The sequence below is a fragment of the Lathyrus oleraceus genome, chromosome 2 (genome assembly GCF_024323335.1).
Source record: "Lathyrus oleraceus cultivar Zhongwan6 chromosome 2, CAAS_Psat_ZW6_1.0, whole genome shotgun sequence".
In the NCBI taxonomy this organism is placed as follows: Eukaryota; Viridiplantae; Streptophyta; class Magnoliopsida; order Fabales; family Fabaceae; genus Lathyrus; species Lathyrus oleraceus.
In genome coordinates this window covers 418,506,052-418,534,015 of record NC_066580.1, presented here as the reverse complement: position 1 = coordinate 418,534,015, position 27,964 = coordinate 418,506,052, and the positions used below count along the sequence as shown (strand labels likewise).

The 27,964-nt window shown below is 33.1% G+C and overlaps 4 protein-coding genes across 5 annotated transcripts; 3 read left to right on the top strand and 1 right to left on the bottom strand.

The window, feature by feature from the left end:
* The first annotated feature begins 6,191 nt into the window (after positions 1-6,191).
* LOC127119853 (uncharacterized) lies at positions 6,192-8,530 on the top strand. 2 transcript variants are annotated; one of them, XM_051050200.1, is made up of 5 exons: positions 6,192-6,569; positions 6,922-7,011; positions 7,080-7,128; positions 7,555-7,650; positions 8,201-8,530. In XM_051050200.1, exons 1-4 carry the CDS (start codon positions 6,246-6,248, stop codon positions 7,641-7,643), a joined length of 552 nt encoding a protein of 183 aa, XP_050906157.1. In that variant the 5' UTR covers positions 6,192-6,245; the 3' UTR covers positions 7,644-7,650; positions 8,201-8,530. The 2 variants fall into 2 exon arrangements, with proteins under 2 accessions (XP_050906157.1, XP_050906156.1); XM_051050199.1 differs by having other exon boundaries at positions 6,916-7,011.
* Positions 8,531-11,078: 2,548 nt separating this feature from the next.
* Positions 11,079-13,919, top strand: LOC127119852 (uncharacterized). Its single transcript, XM_051050198.1, has 2 exons — positions 11,079-11,362; positions 13,020-13,919. Exons 1-2 carry the CDS (start codon positions 11,220-11,222, stop codon positions 13,756-13,758), a joined length of 882 nt encoding a protein of 293 aa, XP_050906155.1. The 5' UTR covers positions 11,079-11,219; the 3' UTR covers positions 13,759-13,919.
* Positions 13,920-14,265: 346 nt separating this feature from the next.
* Positions 14,266-18,163, bottom strand: LOC127119851 (protein NPG1). Its single transcript, XM_051050197.1, has 6 exons — positions 17,912-18,163; positions 17,347-17,560; positions 17,010-17,262; positions 15,439-16,649; positions 15,158-15,305; positions 14,266-14,879 (listed from the first exon to the last, which is right to left on the bottom strand). Exons 2-6 carry the CDS (start codon positions 17,497-17,499, stop codon positions 14,560-14,562), a joined length of 2,085 nt encoding a protein of 694 aa, XP_050906154.1. The 5' UTR covers positions 17,500-17,560; positions 17,912-18,163; the 3' UTR covers positions 14,266-14,559.
* Positions 18,164-24,148: 5,985 nt separating this feature from the next.
* LOC127119850 (ATP-dependent Clp protease proteolytic subunit 4, chloroplastic) lies at positions 24,149-27,105 on the top strand. The gene is made up of 2 exons (XM_051050196.1): positions 24,149-24,637; positions 26,525-27,105. The coding sequence occupies exons 1-2, from the start codon at positions 24,216-24,218 to the stop codon at positions 26,994-26,996; spliced, it is 894 nt and encodes a 297-aa protein (XP_050906153.1). The 5' UTR covers positions 24,149-24,215; the 3' UTR covers positions 26,997-27,105.
* The last annotated feature ends 859 nt before the right edge of the window (positions 27,106-27,964 follow it).

Sequence of the window (27,964 nt, the reverse complement as noted above, 5' to 3'; positions counted from 1 at the left end):
TCAATGATCCTAAATAAATTACAATTACCAATGGTGAAGGCTTCATCGTACCAAAACCGGTAGATCAATGTAATGATAATGATAAGAAATTGTGGTCACATGATTGGAAGATACAAAATATTCTCATATCCGCACTCGGTGTTGATGAATATTATCGTGTTTCCCATTGTGAAATCGCCAAAGCTACGTGGGACGCATTAGAAGTTGCCCATAAGGGAACTAATGAAGTCAAATAATTCATAAAGCATGATGAAATCATTACCAACATGCAAAAGAGGTTCATACATCTTATAAATCGGTTGAATGCTCTAGGTAAGACTATTTTCAACGATATTGCTACTAATAAAGTTTTGAGGTGTCTTAATAGGGAATGGCAACCCAAGGTCACCGTAATCAAAGAGGCGAATGATCTTAAAATACTTGATCTCGCAACGTTATTTGGCAAACTAGAAGAACATGAGCAAGAACTCACTTTCTTGGAAAAACATGAGAAAAAGCTTGAGAAGAGGATATAGAAGGAGAAAGGTAAGGATAATGAGGTAGAAAATAAGTCTATTTTTCTAAATATTTCAAGTTCAAGGTCCTAAGTCAATGAGCAAAGTAATTGTGAAACAAGTGATGACAAGAATTCTGATGATTAATATATGAGATTGTTCATCAAAAGGTACAATAGGTACATAAGGAAAAATGAAGTCAAGCACTCCGACAAGAAACTAATCAAATTTGGAAGGTTATCTAACTCCTCAAATAAAGATGATAAAAAGAAGGGTAAACTTAGAAGTTCATGCTACAATTATGGAGAAGTCGATCATTATAGGTCGAATTGTCCTATGATCAAGAAGGACAAAGAGAAAGGCCATCACAAGAAATCTAGCAAGTCTATAAGAGCCTATGTTGCTTGAGAAAGTGAAAGTGATTCTTAAAGTGATGAAAGCTCAAGTTCAAATGTCACAGGATTATATCACACCAAAAACACAAAATGCACATTATCAATCAACAGTACAACACAAACATGCTAATAATTCATCTCAACAGAATTATATTTCAAACATGCAACAATACAACAAACATAACTCAAAATAATTCATATTAACAACATTCCCATATTTCATATTTATTCTCAACGCTTAACATCTCGTCATAACAACATATTCAAACATTTTCACAACTCATAAAACATATTCCTCAAACTCGCACAACTCGATATTTACTCGATCAAATGATTTTTAATAATCATTATCATAAATTACTCATGTTATCATAACACATTCATCCTTTGAAATTATTACTAATTTATTGTAATTTATGTTAGCTTCCCAACACTTTGAACCGCGTCTCGTTCCGAGTTATGGAGCTCAAGTTATGATAACAACAAAAATAGAATAATTTCGTCGTTGGAGCGTCTCGTTACGCGTGGGCCTCCTCGCTAAGCGACACCCCCTCTCTACACGACGACGTACATACCTCCAAAAATTAGAATGCAATTTTCTCTATTAAAGGACCTCCGAAACTCCGATTTCGATTCCGTAAAAAGTGTGACGCTCAAAATTAAACATACTACAATTATCCCATGATTAAAACCTAATTTAACGCATAAACTCCATTATTTTCATGAAAATCATTGATTTGCAAAATATTCAACAATGTAAAAATGGTGGAAAAATATCAAGTATCAAAACAGAAAAATCAGTCATGAATAGTGCACGAATTCATCAATTATTACATATAATTTTCATAATACAATCAAAATTCACCCACAAGATACATCCTATTCGATGTTAAGAACTCCTCTACCCACCCCTCATGCATAAGCCTTATTGAAAACTATTATCTCCCCTTACCAGATACTCCTAGCAGTAAAATTTTGATTTTCTATAGAACTTCTTCTTCTCCACTCCAAGATTCTTCCTCTTCTTAGCCATTTGGTCTCTTTCTCTTTTCTCTGGTTTCTACGTACCGACAAAATAGGCTTTTCATAGGTTTCTCTTGTTATAATTATAATATATAGTTATCACAAAATAACTCTTAATTATATTTTTCTCCCCTCCTAACAAAGTAATTGCGCATTCCTCCAATTATTTTTTTCATCAATTCTCACTTTCACCTCAAAAGCTCTATTTTCCTTTTAATTAATTAAATATAGTAAATTATTATTACTAAACTAATTTATAGTAATTGTGACCCAGTTCTACTCATCACCTACAACTATCTCTATACCCTTAATTCAAGGATACACACTCTTAATCTCATATTTAATTAATCACTCACAATTAAATAAATACGCAAAATGTAATAACTCAAATAATCTTATAATTCAGAACTGGGGTGTTACAGTCAGCCGCAGTTTAGACATTTAAGGACTTTGTTAGTCAAATCCTTATTTAAATTTTTTTCCATAGTTCTCGTATGATTCACAATATGAATAAAACATGTTTCTGTTTTAAAGATATTTTCTTTTGGTTTCATTATAAATAATTTGAAATATATGTTCAATACGTTCATTTAAGCCCTTTTTACCTCGACAGTACCTTCTTGGATACATTGAAGCGTGTACCGTTTTTTTTTTTGCATAATACAATCTGAAACTCATAAGAACTCATCCATGCTTAAAGAAATAATTATGATTGTTTTTGCTTTCAAATTGTACCACATTTTTTTTATCCTTTTGGTCCATATTTTCTATAGATTTGTTTTCCATGATATTATCAACTAGATGTGGGAGAATAAATGTTTTTTTTTTATAGAAGTACATATATCATAATCCATCCTCTCTCTATGAATATTCAAATCTTCTATTTCCAATACACATATCCCTCTACATTAAATAAGGAGGTATGTTTGTTGAATTATTTGAAGTCATCATCTTACCTCATGAGACGACTAGTCTTATGATAAGAGCTAAGTTATAATGTCACTTGTTAACCAAGTGACTCAAAACACAAGAGAGTGTGAATCATAATATTCATATTTAAAAAATTAGTTTATAAAATGATTTGATTTGAAACCAATTTATGTTAGTAGATAGAAATAAACACAGACAAAGCAGCGCAATACCGTAAATGATAATGGATGAGGAAATAAACCATAGGATAAAATAAATGACAAAAGTAATAGAAATATGGAAAAAAGATCACACCACAAATTATTATGGTATGTGTCATACAATACCCAATAGATTATATTTGAGATTTCCACTAAAAAAAATTGAGTTTTTGCACAGGTTCAACCCAACAACATTTCATAAACAACTTGAGCTTTTGCAGAGGATCAACATAATAACCTTTCATAAACAAGTTAAATATTTTATAGAGGTTCAACTCAATAACTTTAAACCAAGATTTTTAGAAGTTTAACTTGCAACTTTTCAAATCCATTACAAAAGATTACAATAAAACTCAAATATTGAATAAACATTTACAACATTGCAACAACACAACTATCATATGCAACTCTCCACTCTCTTAGCACTAAAACAACTATAGTGAAAATTAACTTTCTAAACGAATGAGTATTTGAAATATAGGAGAGGAGTTTATTCAAAAAATTGGTGTAGTGAGAAAAGTGAGGAAATACCTCTTTTATATAGGAAAAAATCTAGCAAAAAAAGGTAACAATCCTTGGGTTTTTTAAACTTTTAAACGATTAAAAACATGTCTCAATTGATTTGCTTAAGTAAAATGAAGGAAATTTTGAATTTCAACGTTACTTAGTCAAATACAATCCTCCTTAATCTATTAGGAGGTGTTACACTTTGCTTTAATAGATTAAAATGAAAGCATAATCGAGCTTTCACAACTTCAAGTTCAAATCTTTACAACTTCAAGTTCTTTTTTCTTGATTGAAATTTGTCTAACACTTCATTTAAAAAAAATTCTTGCACTTCCAATTGGAACTTGAGACACTTTATCTCGTGTTTTCTTTTTTATTGATGAGACTTTAGATATATATTTTTTTGTTCAGTTGGCATCATCAAAAATATTGGAAGACATTACATGCATAACACATAGAACCACATCCTCACCTTAAATAAAGTCTTATCCACCTTAATTTCTAAGTCTTTGATTTCAATGTCATTGCACTTTATTCCCTCACGAATCTCATCAAATGTAACATCTTCACATACAATAAACTCGTGAGGTGAACTATATAACTCTTCCAAGAAAACAAGGCGGCCATAAACATCCATATGATATGAGATGTTAATGAACTGAAGGATAAGTAAGTTAAACTCATAAGGAATGTTATACAATTCTCCTAGGGAAACAACGTGGTTCTAAAACACACATGTGTGCATTGACATAAACTTAAGGGAAAATAAATCTTAGCTAGCGAAACAAGCTATATTTTCCTTGTGATATTTCTCTTATAAAAAACTATAAACAAGGGTCTTGGATCATAATTTTGGTATCATTGTTTGGAGAAAGATAGAAAAACACAAGAAGGAAGCATATGCATGTCAAAAGGACAAGGTAAAGGCTTCATCCTTAAACATTAAAGTTTCGATACCATTTCATCTTCTCTTTATCTTATGTAAAATCTAGGGGTGACAAACGGGCATGCCCTTCCTGTTTAGGTCTGCTCCGCAAAAGTCCGTAAAAAATGGAGTGGGGTGGGACGGTCATAGTTGAGAATGTGAGCCTAAAACTTAAGCCTGCCTCGCAAAAAAATGAGGGCGGGGCGGGGAAAGTCCGCAGGCACTGCACTCTTTAAGCCTAAAAATGCAAAATTTTATGTAAATGCACGTGCCCACAAAAGTCCGCGAAAAAAACGAGGCATGACAGACGCACTAGAGAGTGAAAACTTAAATCCTTGGCCCGCCCCGCACTAAAGCGCGAGCAAAACAGACATGCCTAACGGACCGGACCATTTTTGCCACCCCAAATAAAATCTACTACGTCATAATGAATAACTAAAATTTTCTTTTGCTTGGATTACATTTAGTCATAATGGTTATCTTTTAAATACTCTTGTTATAGTAGTTATATGAAATCTTATTTTTAATATATTGATATTTTTTTCTCCGTTTTTTTAATGTATTTTCAAAATTAAACACTAAAATTGATATTTTAATTTATAAAATATTATAGACATATTTTCTACTTAACGAATATTGAACACCAATATTTGTAATTACTAATTTTTAAAAATGTGGATATATTTACCGCAACGACCCACTTTAAGTGTACATTTATAAATATTATATATTTTATTCATCATTTTTATTATTTTAAACACTTTGTTACGCTTTAAATTTTTTAAATTTAATTGAAGAGAAAATGGATGATGTACTTACCTTATAAATTAATTTTACACTATCAATTAATGACGATCATATATTCCGTTAAATCATATTAAAATTTTAAATTATTTATATGAGATGACAAAATGATATATTTCTATTGAATGACACAATAAAAAAATTTACATAATGTATCACCATTAAATCTAATTGGATAAATTTTTCTTTTGCTTGGATTAGATTTAGTCATAATGGTTATCTTTTAAATACTCTTGTTATAGTAGTTATATGAAATCTTATTTTAATATATTGATTTTTTTTTTTCGTTTTAATGTTTTTTCAAAATTTAACACTAAAATTGATATTTTAACTTATAAAATGTTATAGATATATTTTCTACTTAAGGAATATTGAACACCAGTATTTGTAGTTACTAATTATATTTACCCCAACTATCCACTTTAAGTGTATATTTATAAATATTATATATTTTATTCATCATTTTACCTATTTTAAAAACTTTATTACCCTTTAAATTTTTTAAATTTAATTGAAGAGAAAATGGTTGTTGTATTTATCCTATAAATTAATTTTACATTATCAATTAATGACGATCATATCTTCCGTCAAATCGTCATTAATTTTCCTGATTTACCTTCTTTCGAATATTTTTATTGAATGACACAATAATTTTTTTTTACATAGTGTATCACCATTAAACCTAATTGGATAGGTATTTTATATCAAATCAAACAATAATACTCAATATTATATCAACTTTTAATATTATTTTATTTTAAAATAAATTAAAATATTAATATTCAATTAAAACTCATGTGTATAAAAGAAATTTACCTTAAAAAACACTTTCTCACCTTTTCTTCTTTTTAATTTTATTTGAAATTTTGGTTTTGAATTTATATATATATATATATATATATACCCACGAAACTTAACCGCCAAATCTATCCGGTAACTCAATTTGAATTTTCGAAAGAAGAAAAAGATGACGAAGAGGGGAAGGAAAACCAAAGTTTCCGATCTTCTGAAAACACCGTCACCGGTAGCTTCTCCGACGGAAAGTTCTCCCAAATCGCCAATCTTCACCAGAACAGCTTCCACTTCCAAAGGCGTGAAGAGAGTAGCCGCTGCTCTTACCACCAGCACTTCACCACCTCGCAGTACTCACAAAGCTCCGAACAACATCTCCGATCTCAAAAGCCTCGCATCTTCAAGTATCAACGATCTGAAACGCCGGATCGATCGCTCTCACTCTGAGATCCTCAAGGATCTCGAAGCTTCTCATTCGCGCCTCCACAAGCGTTTCAAGGTTTCTTCCCGTGCTTTCTTAAACTCTGTAATCACATTTCTCATATTGATTTGTTCTTTATAGATCGTTAACTCTGATCCGAAAACACGTTGAATTCCGTGATTTAATGGAATATTTACATTATTGCTTATGTCTTTGGTAGTAGATTCAGATATAGTTTAGGTTAAAGCAGAGAGAACGTAATTAGTAGGTGATTAGATAAGTAGATTAGTATAAGATTCAGATCTAGTTTAGGTGAAAATAGAGATAAATCAAACATTATGAAATTGGATTTAATCAAGATAGATCTTAATTAAGATTAATTGTTCATTTATAACGATGACTTTTTCTAATTTGAAAAGTTTAGATGCAGAGTCAAGGATGCCAGCAAGCAACGGAAGAAGCTGAAAAGGATTACAAGAAACTGTCTGAACGGATTACGGAAAGCCGAGATGCAATGAAGGTGTGGTTCCTTCTTCATTATCATTTCAAAACCCTAATTAAGAGTGTAATATAGTGGTTTTTTTTCAGGCTTCTTATGAAGAATTTATGGTTGATGCACAGGCTACAGCATCTCGTGGTATGCATAGTAGAATCAATTTCGAAAGAACAAAATGCTTTTGTTTCAATTCATGGCTATTATTTTTACTGGCTAGTATAATGTTATACAGCATTATTATTTTGTAGTAATTGTTTTGTATGAAAGAGTGATTTTGTAGAAATGAGCATTCATATGCTATTGTGGATGTTATATTATACATCAGAATGATATTCGTATTATAATGTTTTGACTGATAAGTAAGCATTAGCCGTTTTTCCTGATTTACCTTCTTCAAAAGATGGAGAATAGAATTTTTTTGGTTGATGTAGTTCATTACCTGCTCTCATTGTTCAAAGTATTTGTATTTTTAGATGTCATATCTCATAATTGTGAATTACAGTCTTCATGCACACATATACTGCATTTATTTGTAGGATGGTACTAATTTTCATTTAAAAATTTCAGCATGCAAAACTTCTATAACTGAGCTTTCACAGAAGTTTGAGAAGGCTATTGACTCTATTCGAAACCGTCATGGGATTACATCTAAGTAGCTTCATGGTAAGTTTCAATTCTTGGTATTTTTCATGGTTTCTGGATCAACCTGTCTCTCTGTTTATTCACTCAGCCGTTCTGTTTTTGAATTCTTGATTCCTTGTATGATTGCTTGCATGTTTTGTTGAAATATTTCCAGGTCTATCAAGCATTACAGATGTTTTTAAGACACTTTACAAAATTTTAGATTAAATGAGAAAACTTGTAAGAAAACAGATTAAATGACAAAACTTCATAATTACTACTTATTTTCTATTTTAATCCATTTATTGCATATTTGCATTCACATTTCCGTAAGTCCGATTTTATAGTAAATCAAATATTGCAAGTGTAATCAGTCCAAGAAAGGTAGGGAGCAGTTCCCTCCATATAGTCAGAGAATTTCAATCCATAAACAATACAATGAAAAAATGAAGCTATGGCAAAGATTTCAGCATTCTCATAGAGAGCAAATTGTTTTTACCCTCTAAGTACTTTTAGTTTATAGAATTTTATGATTATTCTTTCAGTATTAGTTTGGTTAATGCCATCTAAAATTACATGTTCTGATATCCAGGAAAGATAAAGAAGAGCTGTCTGGATTCTGGAGCACGACAAAAGTGGATTTTAAAAAAAGGACTTGATATCCAGTTAGTTTTGTTTTTTCATCATCTTTTTTGTTATTCTCAAATCCAATATTCGAAAAGAAAGAAAAATTGGGAAATACTCAGTTCTCTGTTAGTACTGTCAATTATTAGGCAATTGAGAATTGTGGATGTGTATAATTGGTTGACATATATGGATGCTCTAATGAAATTACTTTTATTATTGCTATAATTTTGATTCTTTTACATGTATTATTCAACATAACAGTCGGTTACTTTAATCTCATAACTATTGATCTTTTTATTATTGTTGTCTTAATTTCCCTTTGTCCTTGTCATTGTCTCCTACTAGCCGTTAGGACGAGGAAGGAGATTGACCTTTGATCTGTATGGCCTTAGTTTCTAATGAATTTTACCCGAGTATCGAGAAATAAGTTTTTTTTTTAAAATAATCATGTTTTTAAAAAAAAATACGAAAAATAACCAATTTTTCAATTTTTTTTCCAAAATAACCATGTTTGGGAGTTGGCATACCTTTGGATCAATAGTGAAACACATTACCATTGCACCACAGATCCTTCATGTTAATTTGTTTCCTCATATATTTAATATACCATGTATAATTACAATAGATTAATAAATTAATTAAACTTAATTGGACCACGTGTATGAAATTCTGAAACAACACAAACAACAAATAATTATTTTTATTAACTTCCAATATTCCAATACTATCTCATACAAATTGCTATTTCCATTTTATATTATATGTTACTCCTATTTTGTAAAATATTTTGTTTTATATTTTAAGTTGTTTTACAATATAAATTAAATATTAATAAGTTTTTCTTATCATACTATCTACTATTTATATTATTCTTTTATTTCTTCATCTTTTCATATCATTAATAAATGATATATAATTTATTTATTTATAAAATTAATTATAATCTAAATTTGTGTGAAATATCATAAAAAAATTATTATTTAAGACGAAGAAAGTATCTCATTTAAGTTATGCACGATTTTTAAAAAATAATTGATAGTATTTATTTTATTATTAAAATAAATCTGATTTATTATAATGTTTTATTTTTAAAAAATATATTGTTCTTTTTTTATTTTATTAAATTTTATCTCTATTCTTTAATTTTTAAAAATATTATATATTAATATATTCAAATTAATATTCAATTATTTTGTGTTTTATTTTATAATGTATTTATATTTTATTAATTTTTTTTATATTAAATATTTAAATATTATTTTATATAACTTAGACATGTATTAATATATTATATTATTTATAAAAAGTAATATAATATTTAAAAATATATTATATTTAAAATAATATAATTTTTCAATTGTATTTATAATAAATATTATGAAGTTTTATTTGAATTTTTGTGTAAAAATTAATATAAAAAATAATATGTTTAAGGTTGAATAATTCAAAAAATTTAAAGAGGGGTAATAATTTTTAAACGCATAATATAATGTAAACAACCCTATAAAATCCAAGATAGTTTAAATTGGTGTATTTAATATCGAATAATTTATTTTTGATGTATTTAATATCGAATAATTCATTTTTGATGTATTTAATATCGAATAATCCGTTTTATCAGCTATACATACTCGATCGAAAGGTGTTAGATAGTTTTATATTGATTATAAATAAATTATATAAATATTGAAGAATATAATTCATATATTTAAGATATTAAAATTTAAAATAAAAATTTAGTGTCTTTCTCTTATGATCTAAGAACAATGGCTCATTAAATATATGATGAAACAAATTAACACGAAAGGTTTGTGGTGCAATGGTAACTTGTTTCACTATTGATCCAATATCTCCTATAATTATTTTTTTAAAAGATTCTAAGCATGTGTTTGAAAATGTGTATTATGTTGTTCTCGCGTCTTTAAGCAATTTTAATATTAAGTGTTACCTTTATTTTATATGAAAACATGTTGGTTTAGATGGTAGTTGTAACTACACTCCAACTCTTACGAGGTTTTGCGGTACCGTTTGCACCTCTTTTAGAACATGACAGTGTAGTTTCTCAGGATATATACCCAATTCTTCAAATATTCTCCATGTTGAGCTTTAGGTCATTTTCAAAGGCATTTATATAGTCAAAGGTATGGGCATTACATCTTCAGCTTGCTATTATGACTCCTCCCTTAGTGTTAGCCTTCTTTAAAGCCTCTGTTGATTTAAAGTATCAAAGCCATCTTTCATGAAAACATTATAAAGTATCAAAGACATCTTTCATGAAAGAAATTAGAGTGATGAGTTTATGGTTAAACTCAAAACTTCTATTAATGTTAACTCTCCTCATCCGGGATTAAGCAATACCCTTGTTGCGGATGTTGCATGAAATTTGCTTTAAAGAGCTTAATTTTAATGAGGTAAAAAAAAATCATTACAAATATTATCAAAAAATGATCCCTAACTAGTTTGGTGTAGAATTGATTGTGACACATAATTAAAATGACTACTATATTATCAAAATTTAATGACTACTATATTGTTAAAATTTGATCTCAAAAATTAGAAGTGTGACTATCATGGTGGTGACCGATGATAAAATGACTATTAAATAATTAAAATTTGATGGGAAGTATTAAAATCTAATTTTTTTTATCAAAATGACTCTTAGATTAGAAGGAACACTAAAATTAAAAAAAACATTTAAATTTTAAATAAAGCTAAAATTTCGAAGAAAAAAATTCAAATTTGAAAATAGGACACCCAAAACTTAAAATAAAATAAAATGAGAGTAGTGGAAGTTGCAATTATGAAAGAAAGAAAAAAAAGAATTTAATAAAAAAAATAGAAAAGAAATACCATTTTTAATACTTACGACATTTGGTAAAACCGCGAGAAGAGAAAGAGGGAAAAAAGGAATTGAGCAGAAAACAGGGTTTGTACAGAGTAGCCAGCAACGACGATTTTTTTTGAAGAGTGAAGAAGAAAAGCAGATGGGTAAAGGTAATCCACAGAAATCAGGAACCGGCGGGGATCTTCACGCGGCGGCGAGGTCCGGCGATCTCACAGCAGTTCAGTCAATTTTGATTTCAAATCCTTTGTCCGTTAATTCCAGAGATAAGCATTCCAGAACACCGTATCCTCATTCCCCTCTCTTTTACTATATTTCAATTATCAACGCTCTATAATATAAACCCTAACATCCACTTTTTTTTTCCTTCTGATTTATCGTATGTCTTCCTTTTTCTGTATATTGTATATTTTGCTTCTACTGCTTTAACCATGGATTTTATGTATTTCGTTTTCTAGTAACATACTGTGCTGAAATGCTATCTGGCTTATTATGGACTGCTTACTTGATCCGAGAAGAGGTGTGCTTCATGTTTTGACTTTGTGTGTATGTGGATATTAATGGTTGGATATTTATCTAGTTGCATGATTGTGATCTAGGGAGAATTGAAAATTAGGATGAAAATTTTATCTAGCATTGCCATATTGTTCTGCAACATTTTACATTATTGTGATTTGGGGAGAATTCAGAATAAGGATGAAAATTTAATGTAAGGGTGGCGAAACGGGTCCGGCTTGCAGAGCGGACCAAGGTTTTAGGCCCGCACCCTCTAATATGTCCATTCCGATTTTTTGCGAGCTTTTGCGGGCGCGGACATTAACATAAACTTTTTGCAATTTTTAGACTTTTAGAGGTGCAATGCCCAGGGGCCTATTCGGCCCTCATTTTTTGTGAGATGGACCAAGGTTTTAGGTCTGCACCCTCAATTATACATGCGCCGCCCTTTTTTTGTGGACTTTGCAGAACAGGCTTAAACGGGACAGACATGTCCGTTTGCCACCCCTTTTATCTCAAAAGGAAGTAGTAACAGGGTTTTCCTAGGGATGAGTGTGTTGCTTGTATTGCCCTTTGAGTTATGTTAGCAGCACACTCTCTAACACTGTTTTCAACGTAGACTCTCTAATTGTTTGAAATTCAAATGAGTTCTACTAAATTTATGCGGGGCTTATATGATTTAGTAGGACCCGTTTGAATTCAAACAATTACAGAGTTGTGTGCTATGAAATATGGACACTTCTAGAAGTAGGCGTGTTGCGGTGTCCGACACTTCTAGGACACCCGTATGACACGTGCCGTGAAACTCAAACAATTGTCGAAAAAGTCAGACAAGTGTTTCAAAAAAAATGGTTTTTTTACTTTGCTTCGACACATTTTGAATTGGTGTCTGATACTCATATGACACTCATACAACACGTGTTCAATAATTCTGGCAAGTTTTCTTTTAAAAAATTGTGTTTTCTTTTCCTCAACACACTTTATACATTTTCTAGACAAATCTCACGCACGATTAGAAGGGTTAAACATGTATTGAAGCAATGTTATCAATGAAAAACTAATGATATTCACTTTGATTAGAATATTTTTAACTCCTTTGATATTAGATGAATAAATGAAATTCAAATACTATGACATATATAGTGGCGTCGGTGTCCTAAGTTTTTGACATATCGGTGTCAGAGTGTCTGTGCCCGTGTCGTGTCGCGGTGTTATGTCGGAATCTGTGCTCCATAGGTTGTGTTTACAAAAGTGTATTCATAGCACTCCTCTTGCCTTCTTGTTTCATTAACCAGGCCTCTTTGGATCATGGACTACACTTTAGATGTTTGTTTTTAGGGGAATTGGAAATAAGGAAGAAAACTTTATCTGGGTTAAGTAACTGAGCTTTTCTTGGGAATTCTTGCATTGCCACATTATTTCTTTAACAAACAACTGTGGGTTATAGACTTCATTTAGCAGCATTTTCTGGGCAAACTGAGGTAGTCAGTTACCTATGCAAGAACAAGGCTGATGTTGGTGCTTCCGCTATGGATGACATGGCTGCAATACACTTTGCGGCACAAAAGGGTCACTTAGAAGTTGTTCGGGCTCTGGTTTCGGCTGGTGCCTCTTTCAAAGCTGCTACTCGTAAAGGCATGACTCCATTACACTTTGCTGCTCAAGGCTCCCATTTGGAACTTGTCAAGTATTTGGCTAAGAAAGGGGCAAGTCTAAGTGTCAAGACAAAGGCGGGAAAGACTCCGTTGGATCTTGCTACCAATGATGAAGTCCGCACCTTTCTGGAGGGATTTGTAAAATCAGATAAGAATGAAGAATCGAGAAACGGAGATAAAGCTGAAGAATCTGATCCAAAGCAGAATGAAGGATCCAATCCAAAGGCAGACGAAGAATCTGATCCAAAAGAAAAGGAAGAATCCAATCGAAAGGCAGCTGAAGAATCTGATCCAAAAGAAAAGGAAGAATCCAATCGAAAGGCAGCTGAAGAATCTGACTCAAAAGCATCCTCCTTGGGATTCAAAGGTGATGAACCTCCTACAGTTGCTGTTGATGAAGAAGAGGGAGAAAGAGGAAAGAGGAAGGTTAATGAAAATGATGCAACAGAAGACTCATCGAAACCAAAAAAGGCAAGAGTTAAGCTAAGCCACCTTCAAAGCTCAGATGATGCTGAAGAAGAAGAAAACTGAAAACTTGTAGGTTAGAGGCATAATAGAATGGAAATTTTGTTCTCATAGCTTGTAATAGTATCTGATTTATAATTTGCAATCCCTTTGTTGGGTTGGTAGGTTGGACCATCTATTGACAGTTTAATGAGACTTTTTCTAAATCAGCACAATTTTATCGTCAACATTGTGTTTGCATATTGAGTTATTTTTAAGCAGAGACCATGACTTTATGTTGTTGAATACTAACTATAGCAGTGCTATAATTCTAGTATTGTGGCGTGATTTTTTAAACAGATTGTTATTTTCCATAATTTACATGTCAAATGTGCACTGCATTGAGCAAGGAAATAAACCAAGATGTTTGTGATTATAAGTCATATAAATAGATATAGGTGATATACCAGGCAAAAACATCCAAGTTCAAGAAAATAACAAAATAACAGTATCATTGGTTGTACTGTAATTCAGCTCACTTCAAATATACTTTTCCTTAAAACCTTGTAGGTCTAGCCAAAAAAAACCGACACATAATTGTTGGAAAATGAATCTCTACTTTCACAAGCCACAAGACGGATTCTGTTCAAATAAGTAACATACATTTACATGGCTGAGCAGCAATTGAACTACAATAAAATCTTGCCGATCAAAGTTCTTTACAACTCACTCAATCTCACTTTATTTCCTTTTCTTTGAGCCTAGTTTGTGATAACGAATCATTTGAAAAGAAGAAAACATTTCCTAAAACTGATTCTATTGTGTCCCATTGTATAAACTACAAATCATAATGGTATAGATCTCACTGCAGACTGCAGAATTAACCATTCAAAAACAAGTGCTGAAACTTTCAATGGGATCTAATTCTTCCAGCATGGAAGCTGCCTGGAAGCAGTCCACAGCATCACCGATTCGGCCATCGTGCTTGTGAACCAATCCCAAGTAATACCAAGCCATCCGGTTGGTTGGTTCTATTCTAAGCGCATCAGACAGCATGCTTCTTGCAGCAGGCAATGCCTTTGTACCCATTTTATGAATCAAAGCACTCATTAAGATTTTGCTAGGAATGTGGTTGGGTTCAATTAGTATAGCATTAATAGAAGCATTGAGAGCGTCTATATTCTGGCCGCGTCCTTCGAACAAAATACCTGATACAGAAGCATACAAAAGGGTTTATAAATATCATACAAGTTGATAATTCTAAGCTCTTATATGTTTTATATTCTGGCCTGCAGGTTTGGATTGGTGATGAGATCGGCAAAACCTACACCTTTGACCTTCAACAAAATCACGGCTCCGCCATGATTTTGCCAAACTCGCTGTCAATCCAAACATGCACGCGTTTCATTTGGAATGGCAGAAGGTGGGAGGCATAAATTCAACATGCTACAATTTTATTGAGATTTGAGAAATGATTTAGCCTTGCCTTCAGTGTGCAAAATTGCTGCAGAATACTCCTTCAATTCCCTGGCCTTTTGCAAACAGATTTCAGCATCCTTCAAATGAGAAAGACTGGCATACAAATTTGCAAGACCGTGCCAAATATCGAATTCATTAACTTTATCATCTTCAACCTATAACGAATTGACAAAACAAAAATAAGATTGATTTTGCAGTCAGTAATCAACTTAAATATTTTGATCGTACTTCAGAATTCTTTTGGAAAGAATCCCTTGAAGAAGATATAAGTAGACGGAAGAATCTTACCTTTGAACTAATTTGGAAAGACCCTGACGATTTCCTCTGGGCTTGAACCAATGCAAGAAGGGAGCGATAAGTTTCAATAGCATCCATCGGTTTTAATTGGGAGATCTTCAGCTTTGCTTTAAGCTTAAGAAGAGACCCCTGCTCCCATCTTGCAGTCTGATCTAAACCAGCATCTGTCACCACTTCAGCTTCCGGAAATCTTTGCTGCGCAGACAGAATCAGAGCAAGCAATATCCAAGCTTTGATTACAGAGCCACCGGTTTCATTGAAGAAATGCCGCGCGGAACGCAAAGCAGCAGTCAAATTTCGATGCTTCGCGTACTGAACAGCCAACTCAAAAATCAGATCAGAATTGTTTTTCTCCAATCTAGTTGCCTCCTCTAATGACTCCAGGGCTTTGGACTGAAGCCGAGATCTCTCGAAGTCCGAGGAAGCAACCTTAGCTTGCTTTCCAAGGCAAAGTCCCAACATCCGAAGAGCGACACCTTTTAAATGCTCATTCGGACCATGAGCATTACTGAAAGCTCTCTGTGCATGGCCGGCTCCCTCGTCAGCAAGATAAGGATCCTCACTGCAGATCTTGGCAGCTAATAATAACGATGTAAGGTCATCCGGTCGTTCGTGTTTGTGCAACGATTTTCTTAGCAGATTCAAAGCACTGACATTTTGTCCGGCTGCAAAATGACATAAAGCTAAAGAATTCCAACGATCAATACGATGGTATACTCCAGGCATCAAGTCTTCGAATTGCTTTGCTAAAATAGAAGTTTGGCTACATATAGAAAATGCGAAAGTTAGGTGTTCCATGATTGAAGGATCCCATTTTATCTTACCATGACAAAACTTCTTTATAAGAATCATTAACAGCAGAATCGCCTCTTCGAGATTATTTTTAGGCACATAATAACCGTCAATCTGAACGGCTAAACTGGGTGGACTTGCCTCCACACCACTGTACAGAAGAAAAACAACAAACGATTTTTGAATTCTTGAACAACAATCATTATCAAGGTTCCATTGACTAAGAAGGGCGCGCCTATAAGCAGAGATTGCCTCATCGTAGAAACCACCTTGTTTCCAAAGCTCTGGAAGGAGCTCTACTGCATGGCTGACTATCTCTTGCAATTTGTCGTCCACTTGAAAATCAAGTATACCCTGATAAAATATCTTCTCAACAGCATCAAGAATCTGTTTACAGTCATTAGCAGCTTCTGTAGAAACACAATTTAACAAAGTATTTCAATGTTTTAGTTCTAATTCAGAAATATCAAAATTAGCATTACCAGTGACATTGACACAGGTAATAATTTAAATTTTTTTAAAGGGATTGACTAGAACATGTATCAGTGTCGAGTTGATATTAGACTCTGACATGTGTCAGACACCGTAGATGCCTTCTATCGGTAGTGTTGGTGCTACATAGATTAATACTAATATAGAAAAAATCAATCATTGCCATTCAGAAGAGAAGGCAAAATTAAGAAAGTAAACGACAGGTGGAGAACAATTTTCAAAAACAGTCAAGAATAGTTTTTATACTATCATCTTTTTTTTCGAGAAAAAATCAATACCAGCAAATTTCCCGAGTTTTTGTTGAGACTTGGATTTTAAGTAGATGGCTTCAAGCACCAAACTAGCAGCATGTTGAGAGACTGAAGAAGGTGATTCTGTGCGAGGGCGGCCTTTTTTGACGGGTGGTTTTTCAGACAAGGAGGGTTGCAACCGCTGGATTGCAGCTTGGAGATCGATTCCATCAAAGACACGAAGAGCGCCTTCTACATTACCTCTCTGATACTCCAACTTCCCAAGAAGAGCCCTTGCTTCCTGTTACAACACTTAGACATATCATCAATTTATCCACAAATATTATGTGGAGCTTGCAAACTACGTGATCATGAATAAACTGACCTCGAAATTGAGTGACAACCCTTCTCGCAACGAAGATTCCGCCTCTTGAATATTTCCTTCATCAAGCTTAGCCTCAACTTCAGATGTACTCATGCTGCTTCCATTTGCATGAAACTCTCTAACTGACGACCTTTCATGCTCACTGGACTCCATGATTCATCTCCCCACTAACTGCATACAACAACACTTTTCACACTTTCTTGTCCCCTCAACCCTTCAATGTCACCATAAATTCATCATTCACATTTCAAAAGATCTAAACAAAATTCCACAAACGTGCATTTGGAAGTTTCACAATCACACAGAAAAAGAAAAAAAAAGTTTCCCCATTTCCCACGGTAACGGATCCAAACAGAGCCTAATAGAATTTCAAATATCCAACACAACTCACTATTCGTGTAATGGGGTTCCATAACAATGCAAAAAGAATCAAACTTTGGAAACAAAACTCAAATGTAAACATAAAATTATTGGGTAGAAAAAAATTGCAGATCCGAGAAACCAGCATTGAAAAATGGAACAATGAAAAGGAAAATAGAAGAAGAGACAAGATTTAACGACTTACCAAAGCAACGTGGCCTCGGAGCAATGGTGAGAGATACAACAGTGAAATCAAACAAGATCTAGGGGACCCTTCATTTTGATCAGCATTTGCATCGAAAGAAGTTACCCTATGTTGTTGTTTATGTTTATGTTTGTTTTTGTCTTGTTTGAAAAAAGACAATACAAAGGAACAGAAGAAGAGTGGTGGGTGGTTTGAGGTCAACCGCTATCACAGCACAAACGCAAAATGTAGTGAGAATATGTAAAAGTGGAATGGAAAAAAAAAGTTAAATATAATGAACTTTGTATTTGGTTTAGCCATTTAGAAATAAATAGGTAATTTGGTTATGAAAATTGTGTCAAAATAGAATTATATTAATTATAATCTTATAATTTGTTATTAAATTTTACAAATTATAAAATATAGGATGAAATTGTGATAGGATAATTAAAATTGTACTTGCGGTGAGTAAAGTACTAGAGTTTACACTTTTTATGATAAGATGGAATGAGATCTTTGTGTTATGAATATGTAAGAAGTGGATTAGTTACTCTATTGTCTAGTTATGATATTTATAGTATCGATTTTTGATCTAGGAATTGTTGAGAATACCAATTTTAGTGCATATTAATTCGACCACACGTCCTTTTGGCTTTGACTTGATAAAAGGATTGAGTCATCCCCCATAATAGGAAGTGCAGTTAACCTATTAGACTTTGGATGACTTCAGTTACTCCCTTAACATGTGGCTCGATACTTCTTCAGCGAATTAGGAATGAGGAATATTGGATAAGGCTAGATCACATGTTCGCTACATGATCTCACTCTTTTAAGTATAATTCGCTATATGTTACTTAAAAACTTTAAAGTTGGTGGGACGGACCCTTTGAAGCCTAACTGAAGTTATTTCGGTCCACAATTTCTCATGCACGAGGCTTGGAACGGCGGTGGGATAAAGGTAAGACATTTATGTCCACAGTTCTTCAAGCCCGATGACATGAATGGCGGCGTGGTTCAGGTGTGTTTACTGGTGTTAGGGGTGAGTCTTGTTTTATGGGTTGTGGCGTTTCGTGGACTAAGGTCGTGCCTGAGGTATGAGTGAGGGTTGGGTTTTCAGATAAATGACTCATTAATGTGATATAATAATGAAATTGTCTTGGGAATGACCACGCGGTATGTGTCATTGATCTGTTTGCATGCTCGCAATAAGGATTGTTAATGTCATGTTTCTATATGGGTATTTATGACCCTATTGACTATGTGATGATGATTATACTCGGCCTATGGGGAAAATCATACCCTTTAAATACATGAGTCGCAAATTTTCATCTCCATTCTTTCCTTCTACATTTGTCTTTTTGTGTTCATAGGGATTGCACTTCCACCTTCAAGTTCATCTTCAACATTTAGTCAAGCAATTCACAAGTATTTAGCTCTACCCCTTGTCCTTCTTTCTTTTTAACGACTAGGTGATGGTGATTATTAGGGAGTTCGATGAGAATAATGCTTTGATAGAACTTAGGACACACAAGGATAGATGTGAAATGTGGAAACACTATGTAGAAAATTCAAGGCAACCTAATGAGAGGATCGCCAATGGTGACTACAAGCACCGACCCTTTTAGTGGAAGGGTTGATAGTATCCAACCCGTCTACACTAGTGAGGTCAGTATGGTCTTATTTCGTAATGAATTGTATATATCCACCATTGGCGACGAATGTGGTATCTTGCTGAAGTCGTGTCATGAAGTTGAGATGGCCAATTTTGTAATACATCAGGGACCAATAAGAGAGTTCTTCTACATGTATACTCATGTCATTTGTGACTTGGAAATGTGGATCATGTTTTGAACTACACCCAAGCAGTTGGGCCTTTATCATGAGGTTTGAAATTATATGTAGGAGTTTGGAGATAACACCTGTTGTAGGTATCTTCTTCTAGTTCTATAGCATCAAAGGCGTAGAAAAGGGAAACTAAATGTTTATAAGTTCCCTAGCCAAAAGGGCTATGCTCACTCCATACTCCTCAAACTGTAAAACAATGGAAAGATAGATTTATGCGGGTATGAGAAAAAAAATGTTTAATGGTTATCTTTTAAGAGGCTAACGAGTATCAATTTTCCTTGTACTTGGCGAGTGACTCATGCTAATAAACAGTTTCAATCGTGACAAGCTGGGAGAAACTAAGAGAGGGGTTATCGAGTTCTTGGAGGCGTTTTATATTATGAGTGCGATAAAGGTGATAAATTATGACAAGAGTGACAAAAAACTTGAAGAATATTTGCTTAAGTACTTTATATTACCAAATGGTTTGACCTATGTTATTTATTTTTGCTAATATATATAATTTTTTGCAAAGAGGATATCCCCATGTCGGTTATCGAGAAGAAGGCTTAGGTAGAGAAGAGGCGGGTTGAACAAAGCGAGGCACAACGCAACACCCTAAAGAGAGACTTGCTTGACCCGTTTACCCGAGGTGCAAATAATATGAATGTTGTGGATGAAAATCCTATAATCTTGCCTAACCTATTACGATTGTGAAGTTGGTGGCTGTTGAAGAGGCATGGTCTCCTCCCCGGACTAAAAAACAAAAGGTTGAGATGGATATCATTGACTTAGAGAGGAACACTTCCATAGATTTTAAAGACACACCCTCACAAGGAACGGCCTCATCAGCTTCTTCGGGGGCAAGGTTGTGCCTTCTCTTTAGAATGATGACTTCAACGTTGAAACTTTATGTGCGAGCATCTTGACTTCTCTAACAACCTCAAAATGGGGAGTCAATTGGGCGCAAAAAAACTCAATAACATGGTGGAAACTAATCTCCCAGGGGAATCATGGTGAAGTTGAGACAAGCTTTGTTTGAAACCCGAGTTGATGGAAGAAATCTATTATAGTGGAGTTGTCGAACTGGGATCCATTATTTGAGAGAATGCATTCAAGCAGCCCAAATCTGTAAATTATTCGCTTCCAATAGAAATGCCATATCCTTTTCGCTGTGATATTATATTACTCTTCCTCCTCGATGCTTTTGGTGAAGTGATCCACGCCCATGAGAAGGAACTTCAGTTACCCTGACGCCAATGGAAAAAGACATATGATTTCCATGCCACAATGATAAAACAGCCAGGTATAAGTCATAAAATGGAGGATTTCGGTCGTGATGTATGTAGGTTCGAATGCCTTTGACATTTATCACACTTGTTGACATACATTGTGTTGTCTTTCATCATGGTCAACCAGTAGTAAAAGGGCCTAAAAAAATGGGGAGGGACAAACATAGTAAATGGTGCGGGTCTAAAACCTTGGTTGACCTCAAAAAAAGGGTGGGATGGGACAGACCCGATGACCTCTACATCCGTAAAGCTTAAACGTCACAGAAATTTATGTTAATGTTCGCGCCTTCAAAAACATGCAAGAAAACTAAGAGAATCGAACATGCATATAAACCAGGCATTCCTGATAGACCATATCTGCTTTATCACCTTTATAATTGACAAAATACCAATTTTCTATTAATTCACATATCTTAGTTTTGTATGAAGGTAATCCTAATTTTTTCTTCAATAATCTATAGAATTATGATGTTACACCTTGCTTTGATTCAATTGCTAATATTTTAATTTAGATAAAAATGTTATTTACTTGTTATTTACTTGTTATTTTTTGTTTTTGTTTTTTTTTTGTTTTATTAAAATTATCACCTATTTGTAATTGTTGAGTTTTACTTTTATGGAATTTAATTTAAGTTTGTTACTAATTTAGTTACTAAAAATTACAGTGACTGAATTAGAAAAAACTAATAGAAATTTAATTTTTAGTTTAAAAAACTCTTTATTCTAAGTAGAAGAGTTTGAGAAACAAAAGCATTTCTTAGGTCCCATTTTTTTCTTATTAACGTGGATTTGTGATTTTTTTTTAAAAGAGGTGAAGGATCAATTAGTAAATCATCATGTTGAATCTCATTTCTCCAAAACAGTTGTTGCCTATTGGACGTGAGATCAAAGAAGAAAAGAAAAATATACATGAGATAGATCAAGATGAATTAATGAACCAAAACTCTTAATAAATTCATATGTTTTTTGAGTTCAAAAAAATGCATATGCAACACAGATACATGATGTTGAATCTGATTTATAGGAATAAGTCATTTTCAAAAGTTGTTTTTTATTCTCTTTTTTTTTAATTATGAGATTTTACCTCAGAAATATTTGATGAAATTTGTTTTTGAAAAGATGAATAATGAATTTTTAAAAGTGAATTATATTTTTGAATTTGGGTGTGTTTGAATGATATTTTTAAGGTTTAATATATTTTTTTTTTATTTTGGTAGGTTAATATATATATTTTTTATTTTGGTAGGTTACCTTCGAGGTTCATTTTGCTCTTTTGATTTGAAAAAGATCTATATTAATCTTTTAACTTTTTAAAACGTATTATTTTAGTCTTTTTTATCATATTAGTGAAGAATTTAGCAACATATTTTTAAGTTTTTCAGTTGCTAATTAGACAAAGAATATCAATATAATATATTTTGAAGAGTTAAAGGACCAATATGAAAGACTAAAATGAATTATGAGATTAACCTACAAGACCAAAAAGAATATTAAGTCATTAATTAATTACGAAGTTGCATAAAGTCGCCAAATATATTTAAAAAATATTTCAAAAACAATTATTTAGTAATTGCCCCTCATAAGTTTATTTGGGGAGTCACGTGATGACACGAGTCGAAGGGGAAAAATTAAAGAATCTTCTTAGTACAAGGTCGAAACTAGAGGATAATTCAAAATTTATTAATATGACAAAGGAAAAACATGGTATTAATTATTATGAATAGTAAAATATATCTTCGATGTCGAAATAATTATGGGAGAGAAGTTGAGTCTAGTGCTAATTATGCCTTGAACATATGTCCAATAAAGAGATTTAAAAGCATCATACTTCAAGAATTTAGTAAAAAAATATGCTTAATGCAACCTATTTAAAAGTGTTTGGTTGAATTGCAAATAAACATGTTCATGATCACTTAAGAAGGAATATTAATGATAAAGTTATTAAATGATATTTGTAGGGTATATTTCCACTCTAGTTATAAGTTCTATGACCATATGAACAAACATGTGATGATCAATAGAGAGATTAGAGAGATGGTGTTTAATGATATAAAGTCCTTGCAGAATTTGAACTAGTAAATATAAACATTGAAAAGTATTGAAAAATAACCACACATGGGAGATAGTAGAATTGCCACCAAAAAATAAAGTTATTGGTGCAAAGTGGATGTACAAGGTAAAATTTGATCCTAAAAGATGAGTGTATCGAGGAATTCAGGGAAGTCGGGAGCAACAACGAGAGCAATAACGAGACTAGTGTTCCAGGACCACAAGAGAGAGACGACACATCTCCATCCAAAAGCTTAAGGTATTAGATAAATGAGTCTTTCCTCTTATAATTCCAACATTCCACTCATTCATATGCGATGTGGGACTTGAACCACTCACGCTTGCACCCATCATTCTCCCCCACAAGTGTGAGTCCCCAACATCCTATAACACGATTCAACTCCCACTCCCTTATCAAGCTGAACCACGACTCTAATACTACTGTTGGGGAGTCTTGAGAAGCTGAGAGCACCAACGGGTATCTAATGCTCCAGGATCACAAGAGAGAGAGAGGTCACATCTCCACCCAAAACCTTACAACAATAGGTAAATGACTCCTCTCTCTTATAAATCCAATATTTCACTCATTCATGCGATGTGAGACTTTAATCACTCACACTTACACTCAACATAGTGATCACATACGAAGTCAAACTTGTAGAAAAAAGATTTCTTCAAAGAGAAGTCATTAACTTTGAAGAACTATTTTCAACCATCGCTATAGTTGAAACAATCAAGATAGTTGTTGTCATGACCAATATCATTATTTAGTCCATGTATCAAAATCGATGTAAAATATGCGTTTGTAAATGGTTATTTATATGAAGCGGTGTTTGTTGTACAAACTCATACATTATGTCTTGATGCATGCACTAAGATCATGGAAAAGGAGAATATATGACTTCCTAAATGAAATTTATTTTAGAAGATATGAATATAAGCATGATGTGTAGATTAGAAAGAATAATAACAAACGAGTGATCATATTATAAATAATCATGAAAAACGCTTATCATGATAAATAATCATGAAAAAAATTAATAAAAAATATCATAAATATAAATGATATTTCTCTAATAAATATAAATAAATAAATAGTGGGGTTTATCAGCACATCACAAATCGAGTCTCTCCCATTTCTCTGTCGAATTTGAGAAGCAATGGATTTGCTCACAACCTCTCCTTCTCTCTCACTCTCTCGCATTCCCACCCTTTTCTCAAAACAACCCATTTCTTCCTTCAACCCTAAAACCTTCACCCCTTCACCGTTTTCCCAATCTCGCACTACTCCAATCAGTTGCGTCCTCACAACCGCATCTCCAAAACCCTCAAATTTTGAATCCCATCTTCCAAAACCCTCAATCACTTTTCAATTATCTTCCCCTCAGACGCCGGAGAGGGCCATGCGAGGTGCTGAATCGGATACTATGGGGTTGTTGTTGAGGGAGAGGATTGTGTTCTTGGGAAGTGAAATTGATGACTTTGTTGCTGATGCTATTATGAGTCAGTTGTTGCTTTTGGATGCGCAAGATCCTAATAAAGATATTAAGCTTTTCATCAATTCCCCTGGTGGTTCTCTCAGGTTAGATAAAGTTTTCTTCTTTTTTTTCATTGTTTGTGTTGGTTTGATTTTTGTGTTTAATTGGTGATACTATGATATTTATTCTGCTTGTTGAAGCTTTGAATGAAGAGATATGAAACATGAAAAGACTTGTTTAATGAGTTAGGTTTGTACAAGCATGAGTTCCGTGTTTAATTTGAGTTATTTTTGTGTCTGTTTCTTATTGATTCAGAGATTACTCTGGTGTATGTTAACGATTCACTGAAGTTGAGTGTTAGTGATGGAAATTAGAAACCCTTTAGTTTACCTGCCAGCATTTTATGATATTATATTTGTACAATGATATGTTGGAAATAGCTAAGCAATAGCAATTGTGGATTGTGAAGCGGCCACTACATCTGGTGCGGCGATTTTTGGTAACTATCCCCCTTCAACAGGCGACAAAATAAGCCCTTTTCGTGGTCGCAATTCCGTTAGAACTTAATTTTTTCGTTTTGATGGGATGTCATTTTGATTACATTTAAAACTTGATTATGTAGTTTTGATGGGGTATCATTTTGATTACATTCAAAACTTAATTTTGTGTTTTAATGGGATGTCATTTTGAATACATTTAAAGCTTGATTTTAAGGGGAAATGGAAAAGTTAGTTATAGTTATTAAGTATGATTGTCCTTTTAATTGTGTATTTTTCTATTTGAGTATTTATATATTTCTTGTTAGAGTTTATTTTGTACATTGTTTTCTAGTGTTCGCAATAGCGCCTATCCCTTTGTCCACTATACTGCTATAGCACTTTTGGGGATTGGCGCTACGCGCCGCTATCTGGGATTTGAAGCACACATGCTTAAAGAAAGAGCCTTGCTTGTATGTGACATGTGATAGGCACTTGATTCTTACAACACTTGTATGAAAACTGATAAAGCACTCATATAAACTAAAAGATGATGTATATTGGAGTTTCAAATGAAACTCATCCAATAGTAGTGTATTGGAAAGGATAGTCTACAATATACGTGTTTAATTAAATATATTGATTAGAGACGCAATCATTACAGAGAAAATTTAGGTAGCCTCCATCATAGAGACTGTATAATATATTTTTAGGTGGTTTGAGCGTGTATGGAGCATATATGTAGAAGTGCTGATACGTAGAATAGATAGGACGGACCTAATAGTATGTTCTATGATGTAATGGGAGGACAGGTTAGAAGTTAGAGGTAGAGGGAGATAAAGGGAAACAACAGGAAAGCCGTTTAGAGAGATTTTAAGGTAAATAATCTATTGTAGGACCAAACATATGACAATTTTATTGTGTTGTCGACCTGGTGGGAAAAGGTGTGGTTGTTGTCGTTGCTCCTTGTTTATTTTGTACACACATATGGAGTGGATCTTCTGAGTATTGAGAGCCGATTTTTTAGACAAATTGATCAGGAATCAATATTAAATTGGGATGCGAAACTCACTGCCATGTTAAAATGTTTTATGACTTGATGTTTTTGTGTTGGCTTTTTGTACAAATCTGATATTCTAGACTTGTTCTTCTCATTTGTTACGTAAGATTGGCTTCCACCTGCGCATGCACCCGTGCACACAAACATCTCTGTGATCCAATAATTATGGAATCAAACCGAATATCCCTGTGGATATAAAAGCTAATATATGGATGTCAAATTTGATTGCAATCAACAACAAAATCTCACTGGCCACTTTCTAACTTCGATTTCCGGAGAAATAATATTAGAAGGACCTCTTGGCTGTGTTTTATAAGTCTATCATGATTTGCTTGGAGTCATGTTTTGTCTGATTTAGGGCTTCCTTTTGTTAACTTGTTAATAATCATTGATTTTTGTTTTTTTATTTCTGTTTCATGCCTTACATCATTCTTCACATCTGGCTTATTTTGTAGTGCTACAATGGCTATCTATGACGCGGTACAGCTTGTGAGGGCTGATGTATCCACAATTGCAATGGGCATTGCAGCATCAACAGCCTCCATTATCCTCGGTGGTGGCACCAAAGGTAAGCGTCTAGCTATGCCCAATACGCGAATCATGATTACTCAACCACCCGGAGGTGCTAGTGGACAAGCTATAGATGTAGATATTCAAGCTACAGAAGTCATGCACGGCAAGAATAACGTTTCGAGAATTATATCATCCTTCACGGGTCGCTCGCTTGAACAAGTTCTGATAGATATTGATAGAGATAGATATCTGTCTCCCATTGAAGCAGTTGAATATGGAATTATTGACGGGGTAATCGACGGAGACAAGATTATTCCTCTTTTGCCAGTGCCAGAAAAGGTTGAAGTAATAACACTAGACACCACTGATCCGAGTTTCCTAACCCCAAATGTCCCCGACGATGAGATATACTAGCTTTATATGATCGAACGAATGCGATGTTGTAACAAAATGAAAGTTTCAGGATTATTTTGTAGATTGTTGTGACAATATTTGTCTTTCAACTATGATTCAGTTACTGTTATTCTGGTTGTTCCTTTATTCTGTCTTAACTATTACAAAGGTTGATTTTTAGAACCTTGATAACAATGATTATAAAAGAGATGAAACCAAGCAAAAGATAATTTACAACATCTACTATAAAACAAAAAATGAAACAAAAATTCAAAATAAAATAATACAGTGGACATAAAATGTCAATCAATAATGATATAGACACTGTTGTGTAGGTCAACAGCCCCTGTCACCATGGAAACAAAATGCTGCCGACTCATCAAAGGAGCCTGTGATTACTTACTAATTACTGATTAATTAAACACTAATTAATTTTGAAACTCAACTATCAGTGCATGTCACACAGTGTGACAAAAGCTAAAAAGAGTAGCCTTGTCTTTTTTGATGAAAATTTAGGTTAACTATTGCCGGATAAACCGAATATTCTTGTGAATGATAGTGCCATTTCACACTTTTGACTCTCATATTCAAAAGTCCAAATTAATAATATTTTTTTTTGTAAAAGAAAATATTAACAATCAAAGTCTATCGATTTCTTGTACTAATTATGCCTGCAATGATGCACATTATATAAAGATCATTAGCTTAAATAAATTAAGGTCAGAGTTTATTGAGACTAGGTTTTCATTTAAGAGTTTTTTATTAGAAACATTTTATACTTCATTATTTATAAAAAGGTTTCTTCTAAAACTTCAAAGAATATAGATTAGTTTTGCTTTATGTGAAAAACCATTGTATAAAGGTAATACAATACAAATTATTGGGACTATTTTAATATAATTTTTAAATAATTAAGAAAATTTCACTTTTATCTTAAAGATTAGGAATTAAAACATGGAAACTAATAAACTACACCACAAAGATATGAC

Coding starts and splice junctions, on each gene's coding strand:
- LOC127119853 (XM_051050199.1), top strand. CDS start 6,246: ATGACGAAGAGGGGAAGGAAAACCAAAGTTTCCGATCTTCTGAAAACA. Junction 6,570..6,915: donor GCCTCCACAAGCGTTTCAAG/GTTTCTTCCCGT, acceptor TGAAAAGTTTAG/ATGCAGAGTCAAGGATGCCA. Junction 7,012..7,079: donor AAAGCCGAGATGCAATGAAG/GTGTGGTTCCTT, acceptor GTTTTTTTTCAG/GCTTCTTATGAAGAATTTAT.
- LOC127119852 (XM_051050198.1), top strand. CDS start 11,220: ATGGGTAAAGGTAATCCACAGAAATCAGGAACCGGCGGGGATCTTCAC. Junction 11,363..13,019: donor GATAAGCATTCCAGAACACC/GTATCCTCATTC, acceptor TGTGGGTTATAG/ACTTCATTTAGCAGCATTTT.
- LOC127119851 (XM_051050197.1), bottom strand. CDS start 17,499: ATGGAGTCCAGTGAGCATGAAAGGTCGTCAGTTAGAGAGTTTCATGCA. Junction 15,306..15,438: donor CTTTCCAAATTAGTTCAAAG/GTAAGATTCTTC, acceptor AATTCGTTATAG/GTTGAAGATGATAAAGTTAA. Junction 14,880..15,157: donor AGCAATTTTGCACACTGAAG/GCAAGGCTAAAT, acceptor CTTCTGTATCAG/GTATTTTGTTCGAAGGACGC.
- LOC127119850 (XM_051050196.1), top strand. CDS start 24,216: ATGGATTTGCTCACAACCTCTCCTTCTCTCTCACTCTCTCGCATTCCC. Junction 24,638..26,524: donor TCCCCTGGTGGTTCTCTCAG/GTTAGATAAAGT, acceptor CTTATTTTGTAG/TGCTACAATGGCTATCTATG.